Raw genomic sequence first — 19,314 nt, forward strand, 5'->3', positions numbered from 1 at the left:
AAAAAAAAAAAGAGGCTCTCTACCACAGATATATATAAAAATTTCAAAAATTCTTTATAGAAATATTAGATGTCTTGTTCCAAATCTATGCCTGCTAATCAGAATTTCCAAAGGTGGGACCTACCAGAATTAAAAATAGTTAAAAGTAGTTTTGGTATGGAAAATTTTCAGTAACCAGTTACAGTATTTATTTATTTCCCCTTTCTAGTTAGCTAACCTAACATTCACTTTTCTGTAGTAATCAGCAGCCTCTGTTGACACCTTCTGTATAGTGCCACTATGTCTTCAAGTCAGGGAAATCAACTACCCATTAGGGCACTTCCAATCTCATGGAGATATGTCAGCAATCAGTTAGGCCTCGTTTTCTTCTCAAGCCTTCAAGTGTTCTCATCTTCAACCACTAAATGTCGAAGGATGCCTTTGAAAATCATCACCCTCTTCATCTTTCCGCAAACACATGGAAAAATCTCACTGAAAAACTGAACTTCAAGAGCACTTTTTAGGAGAGAGGTCTTGCTAAGGAATGAGCAACAGCAAATCTGAACTTCAATTAGTTTTTGTTCTGATTACTATATACTTTGGGACAAGTTTGCTTTTATTTTTTAAGTAACAAAGATGAAAATAAAAGATTCATTGAAAGCTTGTGATTTGGCAGTATACTAACACAGTTCCTTTCTCAGAATGAATATTTTTCTTCTCTTTATCTCTCTCTCTCTCTCTCTCACACACACACACACACACTCTCTCTCTCTCTCTCTGTGCTTGTTATACAGAGGAAGAGTATGGGGGGGAAGTAGAGGTGATGGAGGTCAGGAATCTGCATTTTAAATAAGCATTTAAATAAGCATTCCTGGTAATTCTGAAGCTGGTAGTCCAAGGACAACCCTGAAAAAACAAGATCCACAGACAAGTAGTACATGGTCAGGTAGAACATTCCATTCTAAGCAGAGGGAAGAACAAAAACAAGATATGAAGGTATCCATGAATATGCTATGCCTGAGGAACAGGTGCTTTGGTCCTTGCTGGTTCTCAGTTTCTGTATCTGATAAATGAAGAGGCAGACCACACTGTCTCTGAGGTCTTTCCCAAAGTTAATACCTGATCATCACCCAAATTACTCACTGTTACCTGAAGATACTGTGTTCATTGCTATTCATTTATTCACTCAGCAAACTTATAAAGTACTAATGAATGGAGAAATTCAGTGTTAGTCCTCAAACGATGTTTAGTCTGGTGGAGAAAGAGACAATGACCATAAAGTGCCACGGAACAGAATTAGGGACATCATCACAAAGAAAGCTTGAGTAGAAACTTTATGGGGAAAAGGGGGTGGCATTCCAGGAAGGAATGGCACATGAAAAGGCATGCAGACAGGACGCCACATGCTAGACCCAGAACACAGTGAGCAGTTAAGTATGGTTTTAGCATAACATGCATGCTGGAGAGTGGTTTAAAAAAACAAAGCTTATAAAGAGAGAAAACAGTTCATATATGCCATGTAAAGGGCTCAGATTTTACCAGATGGAGGAAATGAAAACAGAGAATCAGGCCTGCATTTTACTATGACAGTCTGGTGACAGTATAAAGAGTAAATAAACAAGATACTACCCTACATTTGTCTAGAATCAATAAGACAAGAAAGAGCAAGTGTTGATGAGAATATGGGGAAAAGGGAGCCCTTGTGCACTATTGGTAGAAATGAAAAGTGGAACAGCCATTGTAGAAAAGAATATGGAGGTTCCTCAAAAAATTAAAAATAGAAATACCATATGATCCAATAATTCCACTACTGGTTATTTACCCAAAGAAAACAAAAACACTAATTCAAAAAAAAATGCACTCCATGTTTCCCATGTTTATTGCAACATTAATACAACAGCCAAGATATGGAAGAAATTCAAGTGTCCATCAATAGACAAATGGTTAAAAAAGATGTGGTATAATAATGTACAGACTGAGGGTGCCTGGGTGGCTCAGTGGGTTAAGCCTCTGTCTTTGGCTCAGGTCATGGTCTCAGGGTCCTGGGATCGAGCCCATCAGGGGCTCTCTCAGCGAGGAGCCTGTTTCCCTTTCTCCCTCTGCCTGACTCTCTGCCTACTTATGATCTCTATCTTTGTCAAACAAATAAATAAATAAAATCTCTAAAAAAAGAATTTTAAAAATGTACAAACTTGTCCAATACAATCACACTGTATACTAAAAACTAATGTAGTATTGTGTGTCAACTATACTTCTATAATAAAAACGTGATATACATATGTATCTGGTATGTATACAGTGGATATTACTCAGTCATAAAAAAAGATGAGATCTTGTCATTTTCAACAACATGGATAAATGAAGAGGATATTATGCTAAGTGAAATAAGTCAGACATAGAAAGCCAAATACCATATATGGTATACATGTAATCTAAAAAATAGAACAAATGAATGAACGAACAAAATGCAGAAACAGACCCATAAATACAGAGAACAAAGTGATGGTTGCCAGAGGGGAGGGGGGATGAGTAGATGGGCAAAATGGGTTAAGAGTAATGGGAGATACAAGTTTCTAGTTATGGAATGAATAAGTAATGGAGATAAAAGGTACAGCATAGGGAAAAGTCAATGATACTATAATAGTGTTGTATGGTGACAGATGGTAGCTATACTTGTGGAAAGCATGGCATAATGTATAGACTTGTTGAATCACTATGTTGTATAACTGAAACTAATGTAATATTGTGTGTACTATACTTCAATTTAAAAATTTTTAATTAATTTAACTTTAAAAATGAACCAGAAGGGGACAACGTGGAGACAAAGACATCAATTAAGAGGCTACTGTCAAGAAATGATGGCTGCTAAAGCAGAACAATGAGGAGAAAAGTAGGTTCCAAAGAGCAGTTGTTTAGGAGACAAAATCAGATAACCTGTTGACTGGGTGTGGGATGTTAAAAAAAAAAAAAAAAAGGAATTTCAGAATTGTTCTAGTTTTAACTTGGGTGACTGAATACTGGCTTCATTCAAAAAAACAGGAAATAAAGAGAGTAAGTTTTGTGAGGCAAAACTGGTTTTAAGCTCTGCATATTCAGAGTTTTGGAAACTCGGGTAAAGGTATCCATAGTCAGTCTGGAGCTCAGGTAAGGAGTGTGGGCTAAGAATAGATTTGGAATTCATTATCCTGCAGATGGTAGTTGAGGCTATAAGACTACTAAAGAGAACAAAATACAAAGAGAACAAGATAAAGGACAAAACCCTAGAAAGCAACAGTTAATGTTTCGTTTTTTTATTTTTTGCTTTTCTTAAGATGAACTTTAACATGTTCACATGCCAAAGAGAAGAAAATGACTAAAAAATCTTAGAAAAAAGGGATTAGAGTGAGATCCCTAAGGAACAAGTATAGAAAATTCAAAATGCTCTAGGAGATCGTAAAAGAAAAGTAGAATCTGATATTAGAGAAACCAAAGAAGGGAAGTTCAAGACTGGGCAATGGTTTAAGAACCAAGTGCATTTAAGAGGTCTAAGAAGATACACTGGGTTTATCAAAGAAAGTCCTTAGAGGCAGATAAGTGATAGAAGCCAGAACACTGCAGGTGGGAGAGGTAATAGATGTGCGGAGTGGGAGGTAACTATTTCTACAAATCTGACAGTAGGGAGAGGAAAGAGCAAAAATCAGAGGATAATTGGAGACATTTTCTTCCTGTTCTTTTGTTGTTGAATAAGGGAAATGAAGCTGATGCAGGGAAGTGAGAAAAGGCATACTAAAGATAAAAGAAAAGGTTAAATGATGATGCACGGCCCCAGGGAGACAGACTGGATGGGATCTAGCATACATATAGGATCAGTTGTGGATAGTAAAAAGCACACCTCTTTAGCTGAAACAGAAGAAAAGGATATCTGCTGATGAGGTTAGGTTTGCCTGGTGGTCACTGGTACAAATTCACTTGAAAGTCTATTTCCTCTGAAAACACAAAACCAGCTGCTGAAAGTACAAGGTCAAAGAGGGGATAGAAGGCTTAAAAGTGATAAAAGTTAGAGTAATAGCTGTGGGTGGAAAAGGAAAATAATGGCTGAGTTCTATTATGAAACATGATACATTGTCATGACGATAATCCGGTTTTGTGATTTTCAGTACTAGAACTTGATTATCTTTAGATATATGAGTTGAAAAAGCAAATGACTAAACTGAACTAGAGCAGAAAGCAAAAGCAGAGAAAGACAAAAGGCAAGGAAATTTTAGATACTGGTGTGAGTAAATAATGAACCAAGCAGTGTGACTAGACAAGGAATAAAGTTATTCTACGTAGAGGCTGATGATGATAAAACACTAGTCAAAGGACAGGGTCTTTATGAGGTCGCAGATTAAATATAGAAAAATAAGGAAGAGGGAGAGAGGAACAGACAGACGAGAGAAGGCTAGAATTGAGGATTTTTAATATGGAATAATCTTAGATATTGAGGTCCCACAGACAGTCATCTCAGGTGCTGGAAATGTGATGCACATGACTGCTTTAGTCTCACCATGGTCCTGTAGGACTTGAGTAATGAAGACTAAGTTGGGTGTTAAATTCATTTTAAAAAATGAGGGAGTAAGAAGGGGGCTGATAGACAGTGGTGAAGAGAAAGGTAGACGGTAATTACACAAGGGATTCCATTATGTTTTACAAGGGTAGGACGGAATGGCCTAACAATGGCAATGAGGAGATGGAGCATATCAATGCCCCCTGTGGTATGTGGGGCATGACTTCCAATGTGAGCTGCTGGGAAAGCAGTGATCTTATGGGAGAGTTAGGCTCCAAATATCAGGAGGCAGAATGTTCTGTAAGAAGAAGGGATAAAGAGGAGATTATTTACATCACATATGGGGAGTCCAGAGAAAGAGTTAATGTCTCTGGAAGAAGGCTGATGATCAAGCGAGAGAGAAACTGTGAGGATAAGTCTATGAAAAATTATCAGTGTGGTTACCAAGTATGATAGAAACTAGAAGTAGGGGTGCCTGAGTGAGATAGTTGTTAAGCATCTGGCTTCAGCTCAGGTCATGATTCCAGGATCCTGGGATTGAGCCCAACATTAGGCTCCCTGCTCAGAAGCCTGCTTGTGTTCCCTCTCTCACTGCATCTCTGTCAAATAAATAAATAAAATTTAAAAAAGAAAGAAAGAAAGAAACTGGAAGTAGAATGGGATTTACTGATTTCTGATCTTAAATGAAACTCTCATAGTACTGTTTCAATATCAAGCTGCCCCAAACTCTAGAATTTTATTTGTTTGCTAAGGTTAAACAACAGTGTTAGTTTTGGTGACTATATTATTAAAAGAAAAAAGAACTTCAAGAAACTCGGGCAATCAATGAAACTCAGAATAAAAAGATTAATGATGTTTACAATCATCTGTCATTAATATGGACATTCAGAAAATAAGATTACAGCTTAAAATCTCATGAGAAACTCAAATTTCAAAAGATTAAAGGGTATCCCTTGAAGCATGAAAGAGATAGTTTGGAAGTTAAGGCAGTATTTTGATCTCTAGATAGTATGTTTATAGAATACTGCTTGAAAATACAAATCCATTCTGAATATTTACATTACACAGTGAGTTCCCAGCTTAAATTCACTCAGTGTTTGGCAAGAATCAATATAGTACTCTGTTCCCAATTTCAGGATTCAGGGACTTTGTCTCCCCACCTGGTGTCCTTCTCACGGCAGACCCTCTGGTTTTGTAACAGAAAAGCTCTGAAAAATGGGCATATGGAGGAAGACATAGTAGTATAGGACTGAGGATCCAAATTATTTTGAAAACAAATACAGCAGAATGAGAGATAAAAATCCTCAGTGTGATTACTTTGTCACAACATATATAATACCTATTAGGATTCATATAGCAATGAACAGAATTTTACATGGAAAAAAAGATTGAATCCAAAGTATAATCACCAGGAACAGACCTTCTAACAAAGGGAATTTTCTCAAAGAAAAAAATAATAAGGCAGAGAACTTAATAAAAGAGTATTCCAATCAGATCAAAGAGAGCATTTCTGAAAAACTAAACTCATGTTAAAATCCTGTGTAATTTATTTATTTTTTTAAAGATTTTATTTATTTATTTGACAGACAGAGAACACAAGTAGGCAGAGAGGCAGGCAGAGAGAGAGGGGGAAGCAGGGTCCCCACTGAGCAGAGACCCCAATGCGGGGCTCGATCCCAGGACCCTGAGACCATGACCTGAGCCCAAGGCAGAGGCTTAACTCACTGAGCCACCCAGGCGCCCCCAAATCCTGTGTAATTTAAAGTGGCAATTGCACATTTTTTAATTCTTTTTTGTTGTTGTTGTTTTTAAGATTTATTTATTTATCTTAGGGAGGTAGGGAGGGGGAGGAGAAAATCTCAAGCAGACACCCTGCTGAGCTTGCAGGGCCCTACTCTCTACCCGGAGATTACCACCTGAGATGAAATCAAGATTTGGATGCTTAATCAACTGACCCACCCAGCTGCCCCACTTTGAAACTCTTTTACAAATCAATCCCAATTACAGTATCTCTTGTCTATAGCCTTATCTCTTCTCTTTCTTAAAAAACAAACAAAACAGCAACAAAAAACCAAAACAACTTTGGGAAGAGAGATCACTGGAAGATAAAAGTAAATCTACACCTCCAGATAAGAAAACTGCTGTTTTAGAGCTACTGCAACTAGTTTGTTTAGAGGCTCTTCTGTTCACAAAGTTCTTTCCCATTTCCCTGTCACATTTCATAATCACAGTTGGGAGGCAGGACAAGGAATATTATGATTACCCAGGCTATTCGGATGCCAAAACTGCAGCTCACCAACTTAAGGGACTTTAGGGATTTTGGAAGTGCTGCCATCTTCTGAGGCTCACAATATGGAAGGTAACCATGCTTTTTGACAAAACAGTTCACAGCACTGCCTTGCAGCACTCAAAAGGACATTTTATTCAGGAGACAAGTAATATAATAAACTAAGTTCCTTCCTCCCATTTACTGTCTACAGCTGGACTTACAAATCCAAATGCCAGGCGGGTTGACATACCTCAGTAAAATATGTCCCAAATAAAGAAATGATAAATTGATCGAGTCAATCAACAGTAAGTCTCAGTACTGCGGAGGCTAAAAGGGGATGGGAAACTGGAGAGGCTTACTTTTCGTAGAGAAGGCAGCTGCAAATCACTTACTATTGCCATGTACAGATCTGGTTTCCTAAATCTGATTTTTTAAGAATTCTAGATTTTCATGTGAAAGCTTCAGGACTTTAAATGACAGCAACTTAAAAAAAACCAAAATAAACAAAAACTGCAGCAAAATACTTTGGCAAGTGAGATTTGGAGATCAGTCTGAGTGGTATCCAAATATCTGCTGGGGTGATACTATTTTCCTTTAAACCTGAAAATATTTAGGGGCACCTGGGTGGCTCAGTGATTAAGCCTCTGCCTTTGGCTCGGGTCATGATCTCAGCATCCTGGGATGGAGCCCCACATGGGGCTCTCTGCTTGGCAGGGAGCCTGCTTCCCCCTCTCTCTCTGCCTGCCTCTCTGCCTACTTGTGATCTCTCTCTCTCTCTCTCTCTCTGCCAAATAAATAAATAAAATCTTTAAAAAAAAATTTAGGGTTGATTTTTTTGTTTTACCCCTCTAAACTACAAACTGTGGAGTATTCGATCTCAAATCCTACACCACCTCACTTTAGCCTGTTCATTATTTGGGCCAACATACTTCACAACACATATGGAAATGTAGTTATAATAGTATATCAGTAAATCCATGCTATATGTATTTTTAAAAACAGTACCCCTGTTGGGGCGCCTAGGTAGTTAAGTCTATTAAGCTTCCCACTCTTGATTTCACAAAGGTCATGATTTCAGGGTCCTGAGATGGACCCCTCCTCCATCAGGCTTCAGAGCTCAGAGGAGGAAGGGTTAGCTTGAGATGTTCTCCTCCCTCTCCTTCTGCCTCTCCCCTCAACCCCTCCCTAAAATAATAAATCTTAAAAAACAAAAACAGTATCCCTGTATAATAATTACAGAAATTACGTGAATTTAAGAACAGCACTGATTACATATTATTTGCACATGCACTCATATTCTACTTAGCCTATAATCTTTCTATTGAATGAAGTATTACTTGACTTTTTCTTCTTTCACCATCATTGTTCCTAAATTCCCATAGCAGAAGAGCAGTAGAAATTCAAGATGGGAGACCCAGCAAGGATTTTACTCAGGATGACCATTTTCGAGGCTGGGACACATTTAGCGGTATGCAATTATCTCCAATGAGAAAGTGAGCAGAACTTCCAAGTTCTATTTCTACATATGCCAAAACGTGCCAACATATCCTGGAACATTATTTCGCTGCAGTTTTCTTCACTTCCACATCTCCCCTTTCCCAAATATACAAGGCTGTTAGAAGTTTGTTTTTTGTTTTGTTTTTAAGATTTTATTTATTTATTTGACAGACAGATCACAAGTAGGCAGAGAGGCAGGCAGAGAGAGAGAGAGGAGGAGGAAGCAGGCTCCCTGCAGAGCAGAGAGCCTGATGTGGGGCTCGATCTCAGGACCCTGGGATCACGACCTGAGACGAAGGCAGAGGCTTTAACCCACTGAGCCACCCAGATGCCCCAAGGCTGTTAGAAGTTTTAACCACTTTCTAAGTTCCTTCGCCAAGCACAACGCCTGGCGCTGAGAGCGGCTACAAATCGTGCCAGAGGTCTGAATGAATGAAAGCCTTTCCATCACAGCGCACGCTGCTTTCCTTACTAGCGAGTCTCCTAACTTCAGCCCCACCGGTTTCCCGGGCCAAGTTTCAAAACACAGAACATTTTCACTGAACTCGTTATTTTAACTCCGGGTGAGTCACTGGGGGAAAAAAAAAAAAAAAAAAATATATATATATATATATATATATATATATATATATATATATATAAAAGCTGTTTCGTTTATGAAGCAAAGACAACAGGACCCGAGTGAGCATGTCCTGCGTGCCCTAATTTAAGGCTTTAAAACGATTTTATTCATTTATTTGTCAGAGAGACGGCGAGCGAGCACAAGCAGGGGGAGCGGCAGGGGACGCAGGGGGAGAAGTAGGCTGCCCGCTGACGCCGGGATCACGACCCAAGCTGAAGACAGACGCTTAACCGACTGAGCCACCCAAACGCCCCTAATTTGAGGCTTTTTAAAGTACTGAATTGGTTACAATCACACTAACCACTGGAAAGAAAAAAAAACTCCTGGCAACTTTAGGACACCCCTGGGGATGCCATCCTCAAAGCACCTAAAATCAAAGAAACGCTCTTTTCCCGGAGCGGTCCAGGCGGCGGGTCGCGCGGTCGCCCGAGCGCTACCGTCCCCGCCGCGCGCCCTGCACGCCGGCCCGAGACCACAGGGCGCACCGGGACGACGGATAGCGGGCTCGAGAGCATGTCCCCCGGGACTCCAGGCATTCCGGTTGTCGTCGCGGGCCCGCGCCGGCCAGGGACCTCGCGGCCGGGTACTCACCCGTTGGGGATACTGTTCTTCTTCACCATGACGCGAGAGGTGCGGGGCTTCCACGCGCCAGGACACCGCGCCCTCAGCTTTCTTCCAGAACAAACCCCCGGGGAGCTGCGGCCCCTAGAGCACACACCCGGGCCGCAGGTGACCACAGCTGGCGCTCCCGCAGGCGCTAGAGACCCAGGCCAGAGCGGGAGTGACAGGCTCCGACGCCTCAATTCCAGTCAGAAGCGCAGGTACCGGGTGAGCAGACGTAGCGCACCGAAGATTCCCGAAGGCGCACGCTCTGCGCTCGCCAGGGACCCAGCCTGCTGAGGGGGCCGCACCGCGCATGCTCCTGGACGGCCTTGACGTCAGTCCCTGAGCAGGGAGCGTTAAGCCGGCGGCGGGCTACGGGCGCTGTGGTGAGGAACCTTGCGGGCGGTTGGTGACCTTTGAGAGTCCGCGGTTAATGGTGCGTCCTGCCTCAGCTGCTCATAAATAGGAAGAGTGCATTATCCATCCAGGTGAATGTCATAGTTCCTGTTAAAGCCCCCTGACTTTCCCTGTTAGATATCTTGTCTAGTTGGAGCCCTGCTCTGTGGACTAAACTGGCGGCGGCCCCCTGGACCCAGACCCAGACCCAGACCCGCAGAGGCCGCTGGGACTTGTAGTCCTATCCTACCCGTCAGTGATTCCCTTGGGAAATTAAGAGGGTTGAGAACCACTCCATTTTGCAGCATTAGAGAGTAGTGCTTGATTTGCATCAAATCCAAGACCATGTTATTTATTGAGTGCTTATTTTGTGCTGGACATCTTGCTAGGATTGGTGGAGGACAGATGAGTCTGGATCCCAGCTCTCGTCCTCGTTTTAGGGTAGGGAAAAAGATGAACTTGCAGAGTAGGATGTAATGAACAAAAAATTACAATCATAATGCTTTTGGAGGTCACAGAAGAGCCAGAGTCAGAAAAAACTTCCCAGAAGTTGTGGGGTTTTGGATCAGCATTTGAGACGTGGAATGCTCTGGTTTAGAAGGAAGTTGCAAAAATCCAAGGATGAATGTGGCGGGGAATATAAAGAAGGTTAATCAGACTATAATCAAAGGTTTATGTTGGAGAGTGGTGAGCAGGGCTTAGGTGGGAGAGTAGACACGGCGATCCTTTGGCCTGACTTTCAGGAACGGCCTCATTTTGACTTTCTCTCCAGTTGAGACTCATAAGTAAAGGCACTGAGATAATGTCAGGTTTAAGTAAAACGCAACATCACAGGACTTACCTGTGCTGTTTCTGGACATCATGGCCCGTGTTGCTCCATGAATTAATACATTTTTATAAATCCTGTGATTAACTTGAGAATGGCAAAATTACATTACACGGTGGGAGTGTGTATGTGTGTGTTAGATATAAACTTTTAAAGTTTGCCACAGTTTTTGTGACTTGTTTTGGCATTAATCAATCTCTATGTACCTGAAGTCTCAAGGGAAGTAAACCCAAATTTTTCTTGACCTATAAGAGCAGGTTATGGTGATTTGAGGGCTTAGTCCTGTGTGCAGTGCATGATTTAGTTTTGATGCCTTTTAAAGACATATAGAAGTTCACAGAAAATCATTTGTCAGTCTACGTGTTCCTAGTTTTTTTATTTTAGAAAATAAGATGATAGTTAACTAAAAGTTACTCATTTTTTAATTCGTTGGGTAATGAAACACCTGGAAGTCATGATGCTTTCTGTAAAACATTGTGAAATAATGCTGTTATATTTACCTAATTGTAGAATATCTTTTTGTTAAATGCTACCTTTTCTATACCTTAGTACCAGTATATTTGCCATATGTTTAATAAATTTTGATTTTGGCAAAATGCTCTCCATTGCCTTAATTTTACTATAACGTGGAAGACTAACTTTTGTGTATAGCATCACAATGCAAATCAAAGAAGTATGGAAAAGAATGACTGGAGAAACACTGCTGTAAGGGAGTTCAGAAAGGACTGATTTTACTAAGTGACAATAGATGAACTAAAATAAATTGAAGTTGGATTTGGGACTGAATTCAGTTCTGCTAAGGAAGGAAGGTGGATTAATACATTTGGAAAGATTTCCAAGAGCTGGGAGAAAACTAAAAAGTGAAATAAATTCCTAGTTACTTTATAATTAAGAAATATTACTAAATATCAGAATATGCATGTTGTGACCATTCCATATGCTAGAGATTTTTCTGTAATTTTATTCTGCTAACACTCCTGAAACCAAATGGCATGTGACAGAAGTAATCAAGGTGATTTAGTGTTAAATTTATACACAACATAAAATTTCATTTTAGGAATCACGATAGTGATAAAGGCACAATTGGATAAATTTGCAGAACTCAGAGATTTCTAAATGCTAAGCAAGAGGCAAACATTTGGATCAGAAAAGGCTAAATGAACAACTAGACTTTAATTCTCAGGTTTTGACTATAGACCTCCAGGTCATCTGACACAAAAATAGCTAATCCTCAATTTCCTTACTCTTTAGAAAGAGCTTTAATTGCAAGAATTGCAAATTAGCAATAACCTTAAAGAGAAGATTGGGTTTAACTGTTGGAGCCAGTTTTTCAATAAAGAGAGCTGAATTGCTGTAAGAAGGTAAAAGTCTGAGTCACGATTTTTCCTTACTTATGCAAAATTTTCAAAAAAGCAAATGCAATTTTTTTCCGGATCTTCAATTTTATTTATGAGTTTTATTATTTAATCCATAATCACTTATTTATTTTATATCATTTATGGAATGATAAATGAACCAGGTTAGAAACATCTCCAGAGGGGCGCCTGGGTGGCTCAGTGGGTTGGGCCGCTGCCTTCAGCTCAGGTCATGATCTCAGGGTGCTGGGATTGAGTCCCGAATCGGGCTCTCTGCTCAGCAGGGAGCCTGCTTCTCTTTCTCTCTCTCTCTGCCTGCCTTTCCATCTACTTGTGATTTCTCTCTGTCAAATAAATAAATAAAATCTTAAAAAAAAAAAAGAAAGAAAGAAACATCTCCAGATATGCAAAACAATACCTTTGTTGAAAATTTCTTGTATAATGTTTTAAATTTATTGTAATAGAGATATGTATAGGAGGTTCTGTCAGTAATGTTTCCCTGGGTTTAGCAGATAAAAATTACAGATGTATGTATCAGTAAGCCAGGAATTGATTTGAAGGTCGTTTTAGACATTCTTGCAGAATGCCAAGTGAATTAAAAATTCTCTTTTCCTGGCGATATATTCCTATTGTGCCTAATTTTGGTATATCAGTAGAAAGAATCTTAAAGATATTTTTAAGTCTTAAATCAATTTCCTAATGTCTCATTACTGATTAAACAAAGAATTTAGACCTGATTCTCTTCTGTTCTTCTGTTCTCTTCTAGCATAGTATTTTTAATCATGTTCTGGATTTCTCACCTGAATGTCCCATAAACATCCATTAAGAATATCCAAAAACTGGGCACCTGGGTGGCTCAGTGGGTTAAGCCGCTGCCTTCGGCTCAGGTCATGATCTCAGGGTCCTGGGATCGAGTCCCGCATCGGGCTCTCTGCTCAGCAGGGAGCCTGCTTCCTTCTCTCTCTCTCTCTGCCTGCCTCTCAGTGTACTTGTGATTTCTCTCTGTCAAATAAACAAATAAAATCTTAAAAAAAAAAAAAATAAATTAAAAAAAAAAAAAAAAAAAAAAAAAAGAATATCCAAAAACTGAATTTATTGATCCCTACCCCAACTACATTCCTACTTTGACAATACTTAAAATGACGCCACCTTTCAGTGACTCAAACCAAACACCTGGATTGGTTCTTCCCTCACTTTGTCTTCTCCATCTAATTGCTGTGAATCTTGTGACTGCTGAAATCTTGTGACTTTTACCTTTTAAGTGAAGATTTCTCCACACTCCATTCCCACTTCCGTTTTTGACTCCGATCTCTAGCATCTCTCATTGGGACTATTATAATGGCCTCCTAACTAATCTTCCTGCCTCTGGTATATATCTCCATGTTTAATCAGATATTTTTTCTCACTAAAGTTTTATTGTTCTCAGAGGGTTCCCACATATTTTAATTGAAGTTATTCCCAGGTATTTTGAAAATGTTTTTGTTTTATTGCTATTATGGAAGTGATCTTTATTATATTAATATATAGGGAAGCTATTAACTTGACATATATATATGTATATATATATATACATATGTATATAATTTTCTAATTGTGTCTGAACTTTTTGATGGAGTGTCTTGGGTTTTCTACTTATAAAAAACTATCCTCGGGGCACCTGGGTAGCTCAGTGGGTTAAAGCCTCTGCCTTCCGCTCAGGTCATGATCCCAGGGTCCTGGGATTGAGCTCCACATTGGGCTCTCTGCTGGGCAGGGAGCCTGCTTCCTCCTCTCTCTCGATGCCTGCTTCTCTGCCTAGTTGTGATCTCTGTCTGTCAAATAAATAAATAAATAAATAATCTTTTTAAAAAATCCACTGTATTTAAAGAGTTCATACCAATTGATGAAAAAAAGGTGAAATTTAAGAAAATAGGCAGAGGACATGAATTGGCATTTTAAGAGGTGATGACTTTCAAAGGGCTGATGAACATACGAAAAGATGTTCGATGCCAAGACAAAAAGATGTAACTGCCCCCCCTCCAACTTTTTTACAGATGTCAGAAGATAACAGTGCAGAAGAAAATGTAGACAAGCATCTCCAAAAAGGTTCTCAATAAGTATACCACAACTCTGATACTGCTGATTTCTATTTTTTAAAGATGTAAATGACTAATCCTATCATAGAGTTTCAACTGGGAACACAAGTTTCTTAAGAAATGAGTTCAAACAGAAACTAAACTTCCTAGATAATACAAGATGGGCATAAGAAAATACATAGTAAAGTCAATATATGTAATAAAACCAAATTTTGTTTTCTCTTTCTTTCTGCGAACATGGAGAAGTCACTAGTTCTTGAGACTGTGTTGGTCCACAAACATGCATAGATACAAAACCTGCTTCAGGAAGCTCCAGATCTCACATATCTGGAAAAACATATATAAATATGGTCGAAGCCTGGTTCATTCATCCACCAAATATGTATTGAGACCCTATTTTGTGACATCTGCCTATTGTAAATTCTGGGAATAGAGTATATACCAACCAACTAGTAATTTTTAAACTTACCAAGGAATACTGCAGTTAAGAAAGAGGATTCTCATTACCTATAGTGATTTAGCTTTATACTTATCCTTTATTTCCATTAGCCTCTATGCAACCTTCTGAGTATTCAAAAGAGAAGAAAAAGAAAAATGCAAGGCAGAATAACCAATTGGCTCTCCGTTTTCTACTGTACATAGGACTGCACAACCCTTATCTTTCTCAATCCATCTGGTGGATTGTCTGGTGAATGAGCAGAAAATAACACGTGTTTTAGAGTGCACACACTACCTGGAACCTTCTTTATACTCATGTTTCATATCCTTTAAGAGCTGGCAGAAGTAGGGGTTAGCAGTATTGTACTGACTTTTCAGAACTGACATACGTAGTTAAACTGGGTACGTAGGCACTTCTCTCTCTTCCTTTCAGATCCCTTTCTCTTCAGTTTAATCATATTGAAGTAACCCGGCTTTGTTATTTGTATACTCTACAGAACAGTTTACATAGAATGTGACTGTTCTCCTGCTTATCGGAGCTTGCTTTTTTCTTTCTTTTTTTTCTTTTTTGAATAACTACAAAGAAGGACTCTCCAATAGCTAAGAATAAAGAAGGTAGGGGAGAAAGTCACAAAAAGAAGCAAGTTTCAGTTCTGACTATTTAGTCCAGAATGGAAAAGAGGGAAGGGCTAACAGCCTTTGGTCTTAGGTTCTAAGCTCACATAGGACAATGATCCGGTCTTTGTAATTGTCACGATCTTTAGAAATACATGCAGTTTAGCTATTTAATAATCACTTTTTTCTACTGTTGCTGTTTTATTATAAGAAAGTGTCATGAACTCTTTATTATGTTGACTTCTTGATAGATTTAGATGAAGAAGAAAATCAAAACATAATAGAAACATTGAGAGGCAAAGTAAGAGAGAAGCTAAAAAATGCTAAGGTAATGCTTCTTTTTCTTTCCTGTTTTCATATTTACTATTTACTGCAATATATATCATAATAAACTTTTCTTTGTCAGAAAAGAGTGAAAATTCAGCCTTAACATAGCTCCTTAAATCCCAAATGCTTTGTCTTTTCCATGCTTTTTCCCCCAAACCTAAAGCTAAGAAAAGTTGAATTTGTCATGGTAACTCTATATGACATCTCAAGGGAAAACATGTATGTACTTGTTAAAAGAAAAGCATTGAAAAATCTTGATTTTTTTTAATCCATTTTGGATAAAAGACTTATGAGCACAATTATGTCTATTATTTGTGAAGATTAAATTTTCCATACCATTTACTTATGTTGTATTTCAGATTAATCAAGATGAAAAATCCTCACCTCAGCTACTCGTTGATGAGAAGATGTATCAATGGTCTAAGGTAAATAATTTTTTATACTTTTTAGAACAGCTTTATTGAGTTATACTTTATATAGCAAAATATCACTCATTTTAAGTGTATGATTTAACGATTTTTAGTAAACTCAAGAGTGATGCAATCAATACTATAAGCCATTATTGTCACTCCATAAAGATTCTTCATACCAATTTACAGCATTCTTTATTCCTACTTGACATTATTTTTATCCTAAAAAATTATAATAAAATACTGTAGGTGATCCCCAACTTACAGTTTTTGTTTTACAATTCAATGTGTAATCACATATTTGAAACTTGAAATGACAAAACAACTCCTCTGTTTTAGGGGAACTCGCTTATTTAGGGTAAAAGTTGCTAAGCACCTTTAGCCCAAAGATTCCAAGTAAAATGTCTTTATTAGGATCAAAGTTTTATTTCTCTCTAGTTGTTAACAGGTAGTTAAACTTCCAGGAGAGCTCTGCCATCTTTAGCAGATGGTTTCTATCTCAGAGTCCAGTGGCAAAGCTCCAGTGCCTTTATTTGCCGGCCACAGGGAAAGAAGGAAAGAGCCACAGGGTTGCAGATTGATCTCATATAGGGTAAGACCTGCAAGCTGCACACATTACTTCCCCTAAAGGAATGCAGGGAAAATATTTAGGTACCCCTCACAAAAGTAGATTCTGTTATTAGAGACAGGGGGAAAGACCATAATAGACAACTAGTCATTTCTGCCATAAGCAGCGAGACTAACTCTACAAATTTTAAAATGCAAGGAATTTTTAAAAAAGATTTTATTTATTTGACAGAAAAGAAGCACAGTGAGAGAGGGAACATAAGCAGGAGGAGTGGGAGAGGGAGAAGCAGGCTTCCTACCAGCAGGAAACCTGATGCAGGACTCCATCCCAGGACCCTGGGATCATGACCTGCTCTAAAAGCAGATGGTTAACGACTGAGCCACCCAGGCACCCTGCAAGGAATCTTTTAAAAGTCATCTTTGTTTCCCCCACAGTGTCCTTCTTGGGTGTTTAGTAAGAATTATTTTAATTAAATTTAAAAGTAGAAGCAGACTAAAAAAAAATGTGTATACATGCTGTTCATTCAACAAATAAAAGTTTGCCTAAATTGGATTTATGTAACTGAATAATAAAAAATTGGAAGCTTGTCAAAGTTGGTCCATTGAGTGTCAAGAAAAGAGGTGAAAAAAAAAAAAGAGAAATTGGCTTCTAAACCTCTCCATACCAACTGCTAGATATCTGCTCAGGAAGCTGAGGAATTTAGCAAGTGGTTTTTCGATGAGTAGAGATGAAGGGAAGTAGGTATATATTGATAATTTTGATATGCAGCATTATTGCAGGGTGAATAACTATTAAAGCTAATGTGACAGCTGAATTGTAGATACAAACAGGATATAAGATAAGCTTTGCATTTTATATATATTAAAATTCTTTGACTTCTAGTAACCTGAGTTTTACTTTTTTATTATGGAATTAATTACTTCCCAAATCTCCCTAAAAACAGTTCATTTTAATATGTATGTGAGACAGAAGTGGTAAGCGATTTACATTTAAAAGATTCAGACTTGCCAGTACTGAAAAGCAGAAACTGGGCGCCTGGGTGGCTCAGTGGGTTAAGCTGCTGCCTTCGGCTCAGGTCATGATCTCAGGGTCCTGGGATCAAGTCCCATGTCGGACTTTCTGCTCAGCAGGGAGCCTGCTTCCTTCTCTCGCTCTGCCTGCCTCTCTGTCTACTTGTGATCTCTCTCTGTCCAATAAATAAATAAAATCTTAAAAAAAAAGCAAAAACTTATTTTTCAGCAAATTTATAAGTAGGAATATGTACCTTTTAATACTTTTAACTGTCTATAACCATAGAAGACTGTAGGTGGGCTGGGCGGTAACTTGTATGCGAGCGCACACGTATATGAGAGCATCCAAAAGCAGGGAGAGATAAGAAGAATTTGCCCTGAGCCCCCATTTTGATCAAACTGTAAAGTAAGACTCTTAGTACTCTGGCTAGAGTGACAACACAGTTTGGGAGGCAGAACATTTGGGCTCTACTGCATTCTGTTTCTTATTGTAGTTACCAGAAACTTAAAAACAAAACCCCCAAAAATGTAATGAACCAAACAGACTCTTGCTGCTCCTTGCTCATAAATAAGATGACCGTTACTGTTTACCATATCACAGAAAAATATTTCTTGCATGTATAAGCAGAAAAAATACTCTTTTCTACCCTGAATACTGGTTGACCATTGTTTAATCCACAGATGGAAGTCTCGCTGGATGAAGGGCTTTGGTTTTTCATGCTGAGCGGTGAAGAAGGCTCAGCTGTGGGCCGCTGTTCAGAGCAGGTTGGATTTGTTCCCCTTCTTCTCCTGTCTCAGGCAAATTAGCCCTTTATTAAAGGCAGAGAATGAAATACTTGGTTAGGAGGTGAAATTTTTATTATTTGAGCCAACTCTTCTTTGAATTAACATTCTGTTAAAAAAAAAAATTCCAGTTATTGAGTATTTACTGGATGCGCAATGTTATACTAAATTTTAATATGGGTAACATCATCCAGTCCTCATAGTAATCATGTGAGGCAGGCGTTATTATAATGTCTACTTTAAAGGTGAGGAAGCTCAGGGATGAGGGTGAAACATCAGCAGAGCTGGAAGTGTGGGCTGTCAGCCCCGAAGCCTGTGTTTTCTTTTTCTTTTGTTGCTCCTGTCCTCTCCAAGTGCCCCGCTTTGTTCTTCGTCATCTCCATTACTCTCCATAGATGCCTCATTCCTCATCCCTCCTAGTCTGATCCCAGACCCTTCTAATTTCTAGCAGTTTTTCCCATGCATTCCAAGCTCCTCACCCCCTGTTTTTCCCTGGTGGCCCTCTCTAGGCCACCAGGGAATAACTAGTATGTACTAGTCATACTAGTAATAACTAGCATGTAACTAGTCTGTACTAGTCGGTCTCATGGGTCTTTCCCATCTCCTACTGTTCATCCCTCTGCTCTCCCTGTCTGCGGCTGTTCCCCTACACTTTCTCCAGTTCCTCCTCTGCCTTTAGTCTCTGCAGTTTCCTTGGTCCCTTCCCCAGTACTACTATCCCCCGGAATTCTACCCAGTATCTTCTGATGCAGCTCAGCATTGCCTAACCCCTCAGGCCTCCTGAGTCCCTCTTGGACACCCGTTTCCAGTCCAGTTTGCTTCCCAGTCCCTTCCATCCCCTTTACTTTGCAACCTGCCCAGTCCTTCCATTCCTTCTTTGTTCTTGCTGGTTTTTCTACAATAAAAACAACTTTATCTTTTAAAAGTTTGAAGAAAGTATGTACATTATTTCTTAAAATTCAGAAAACCATATGAAGAAAATTACATCAAATCCCACTGCGCTGAGATAAACCACT

At 39.0% G+C, this 19,314-nt stretch overlaps 2 protein-coding genes across 4 annotated transcripts in view; one reads left to right on the plus strand and one right to left on the minus strand.

Moving 5' to 3' along the window:
* LOC132016651 (uncharacterized) overlaps positions 1-9,820 on the minus strand; it is a 50,427-nt gene extending 40,607 nt beyond the window's left edge. For 2 of the 3 annotated variants that reach the window (XM_059398223.1, XM_059398222.1), the window contains exon 1: positions 9,484-9,817. In XM_059398223.1, the coding sequence (XP_059254206.1) occupies positions 9,484-9,512 (29 nt within the window). In that variant the 5' untranslated portion in view covers positions 9,513-9,817. Of the gene's footprint in view, positions 1-9,483 lie in introns of all 3 variants that reach the window. The other variant, XM_059398224.1, reaches the window with a different exon arrangement.
* Positions 9,821-9,877: 57 nt separating this feature from the next.
* Positions 9,878-19,314, plus strand: part of CC2D2B (coiled-coil and C2 domain containing 2B) — a 109,430-nt gene continuing 99,993 nt past the window's right edge. Inside the window, exons 1-5 of the mRNA XM_059398221.1 lie at positions 9,878-9,931; positions 14,106-14,157; positions 15,452-15,528; positions 15,887-15,953; positions 18,186-18,280. Coding sequence (XP_059254204.1) covers positions 9,929-9,931; positions 14,106-14,157; positions 15,452-15,528; positions 15,887-15,953; positions 18,186-18,280 — 294 coding nt within the window. The 5' untranslated portion in view covers positions 9,878-9,928. The remainder of the gene's footprint in view (positions 9,932-14,105; positions 14,158-15,451; positions 15,529-15,886; positions 15,954-18,185; positions 18,281-19,314) is intronic.

This window comes from Mustela nigripes, chromosome 4 (genome assembly GCF_022355385.1).
Source record: "Mustela nigripes isolate SB6536 chromosome 4, MUSNIG.SB6536, whole genome shotgun sequence".
In the NCBI taxonomy this organism is placed as follows: domain Eukaryota; kingdom Metazoa; phylum Chordata; class Mammalia; order Carnivora; family Mustelidae; genus Mustela; species Mustela nigripes.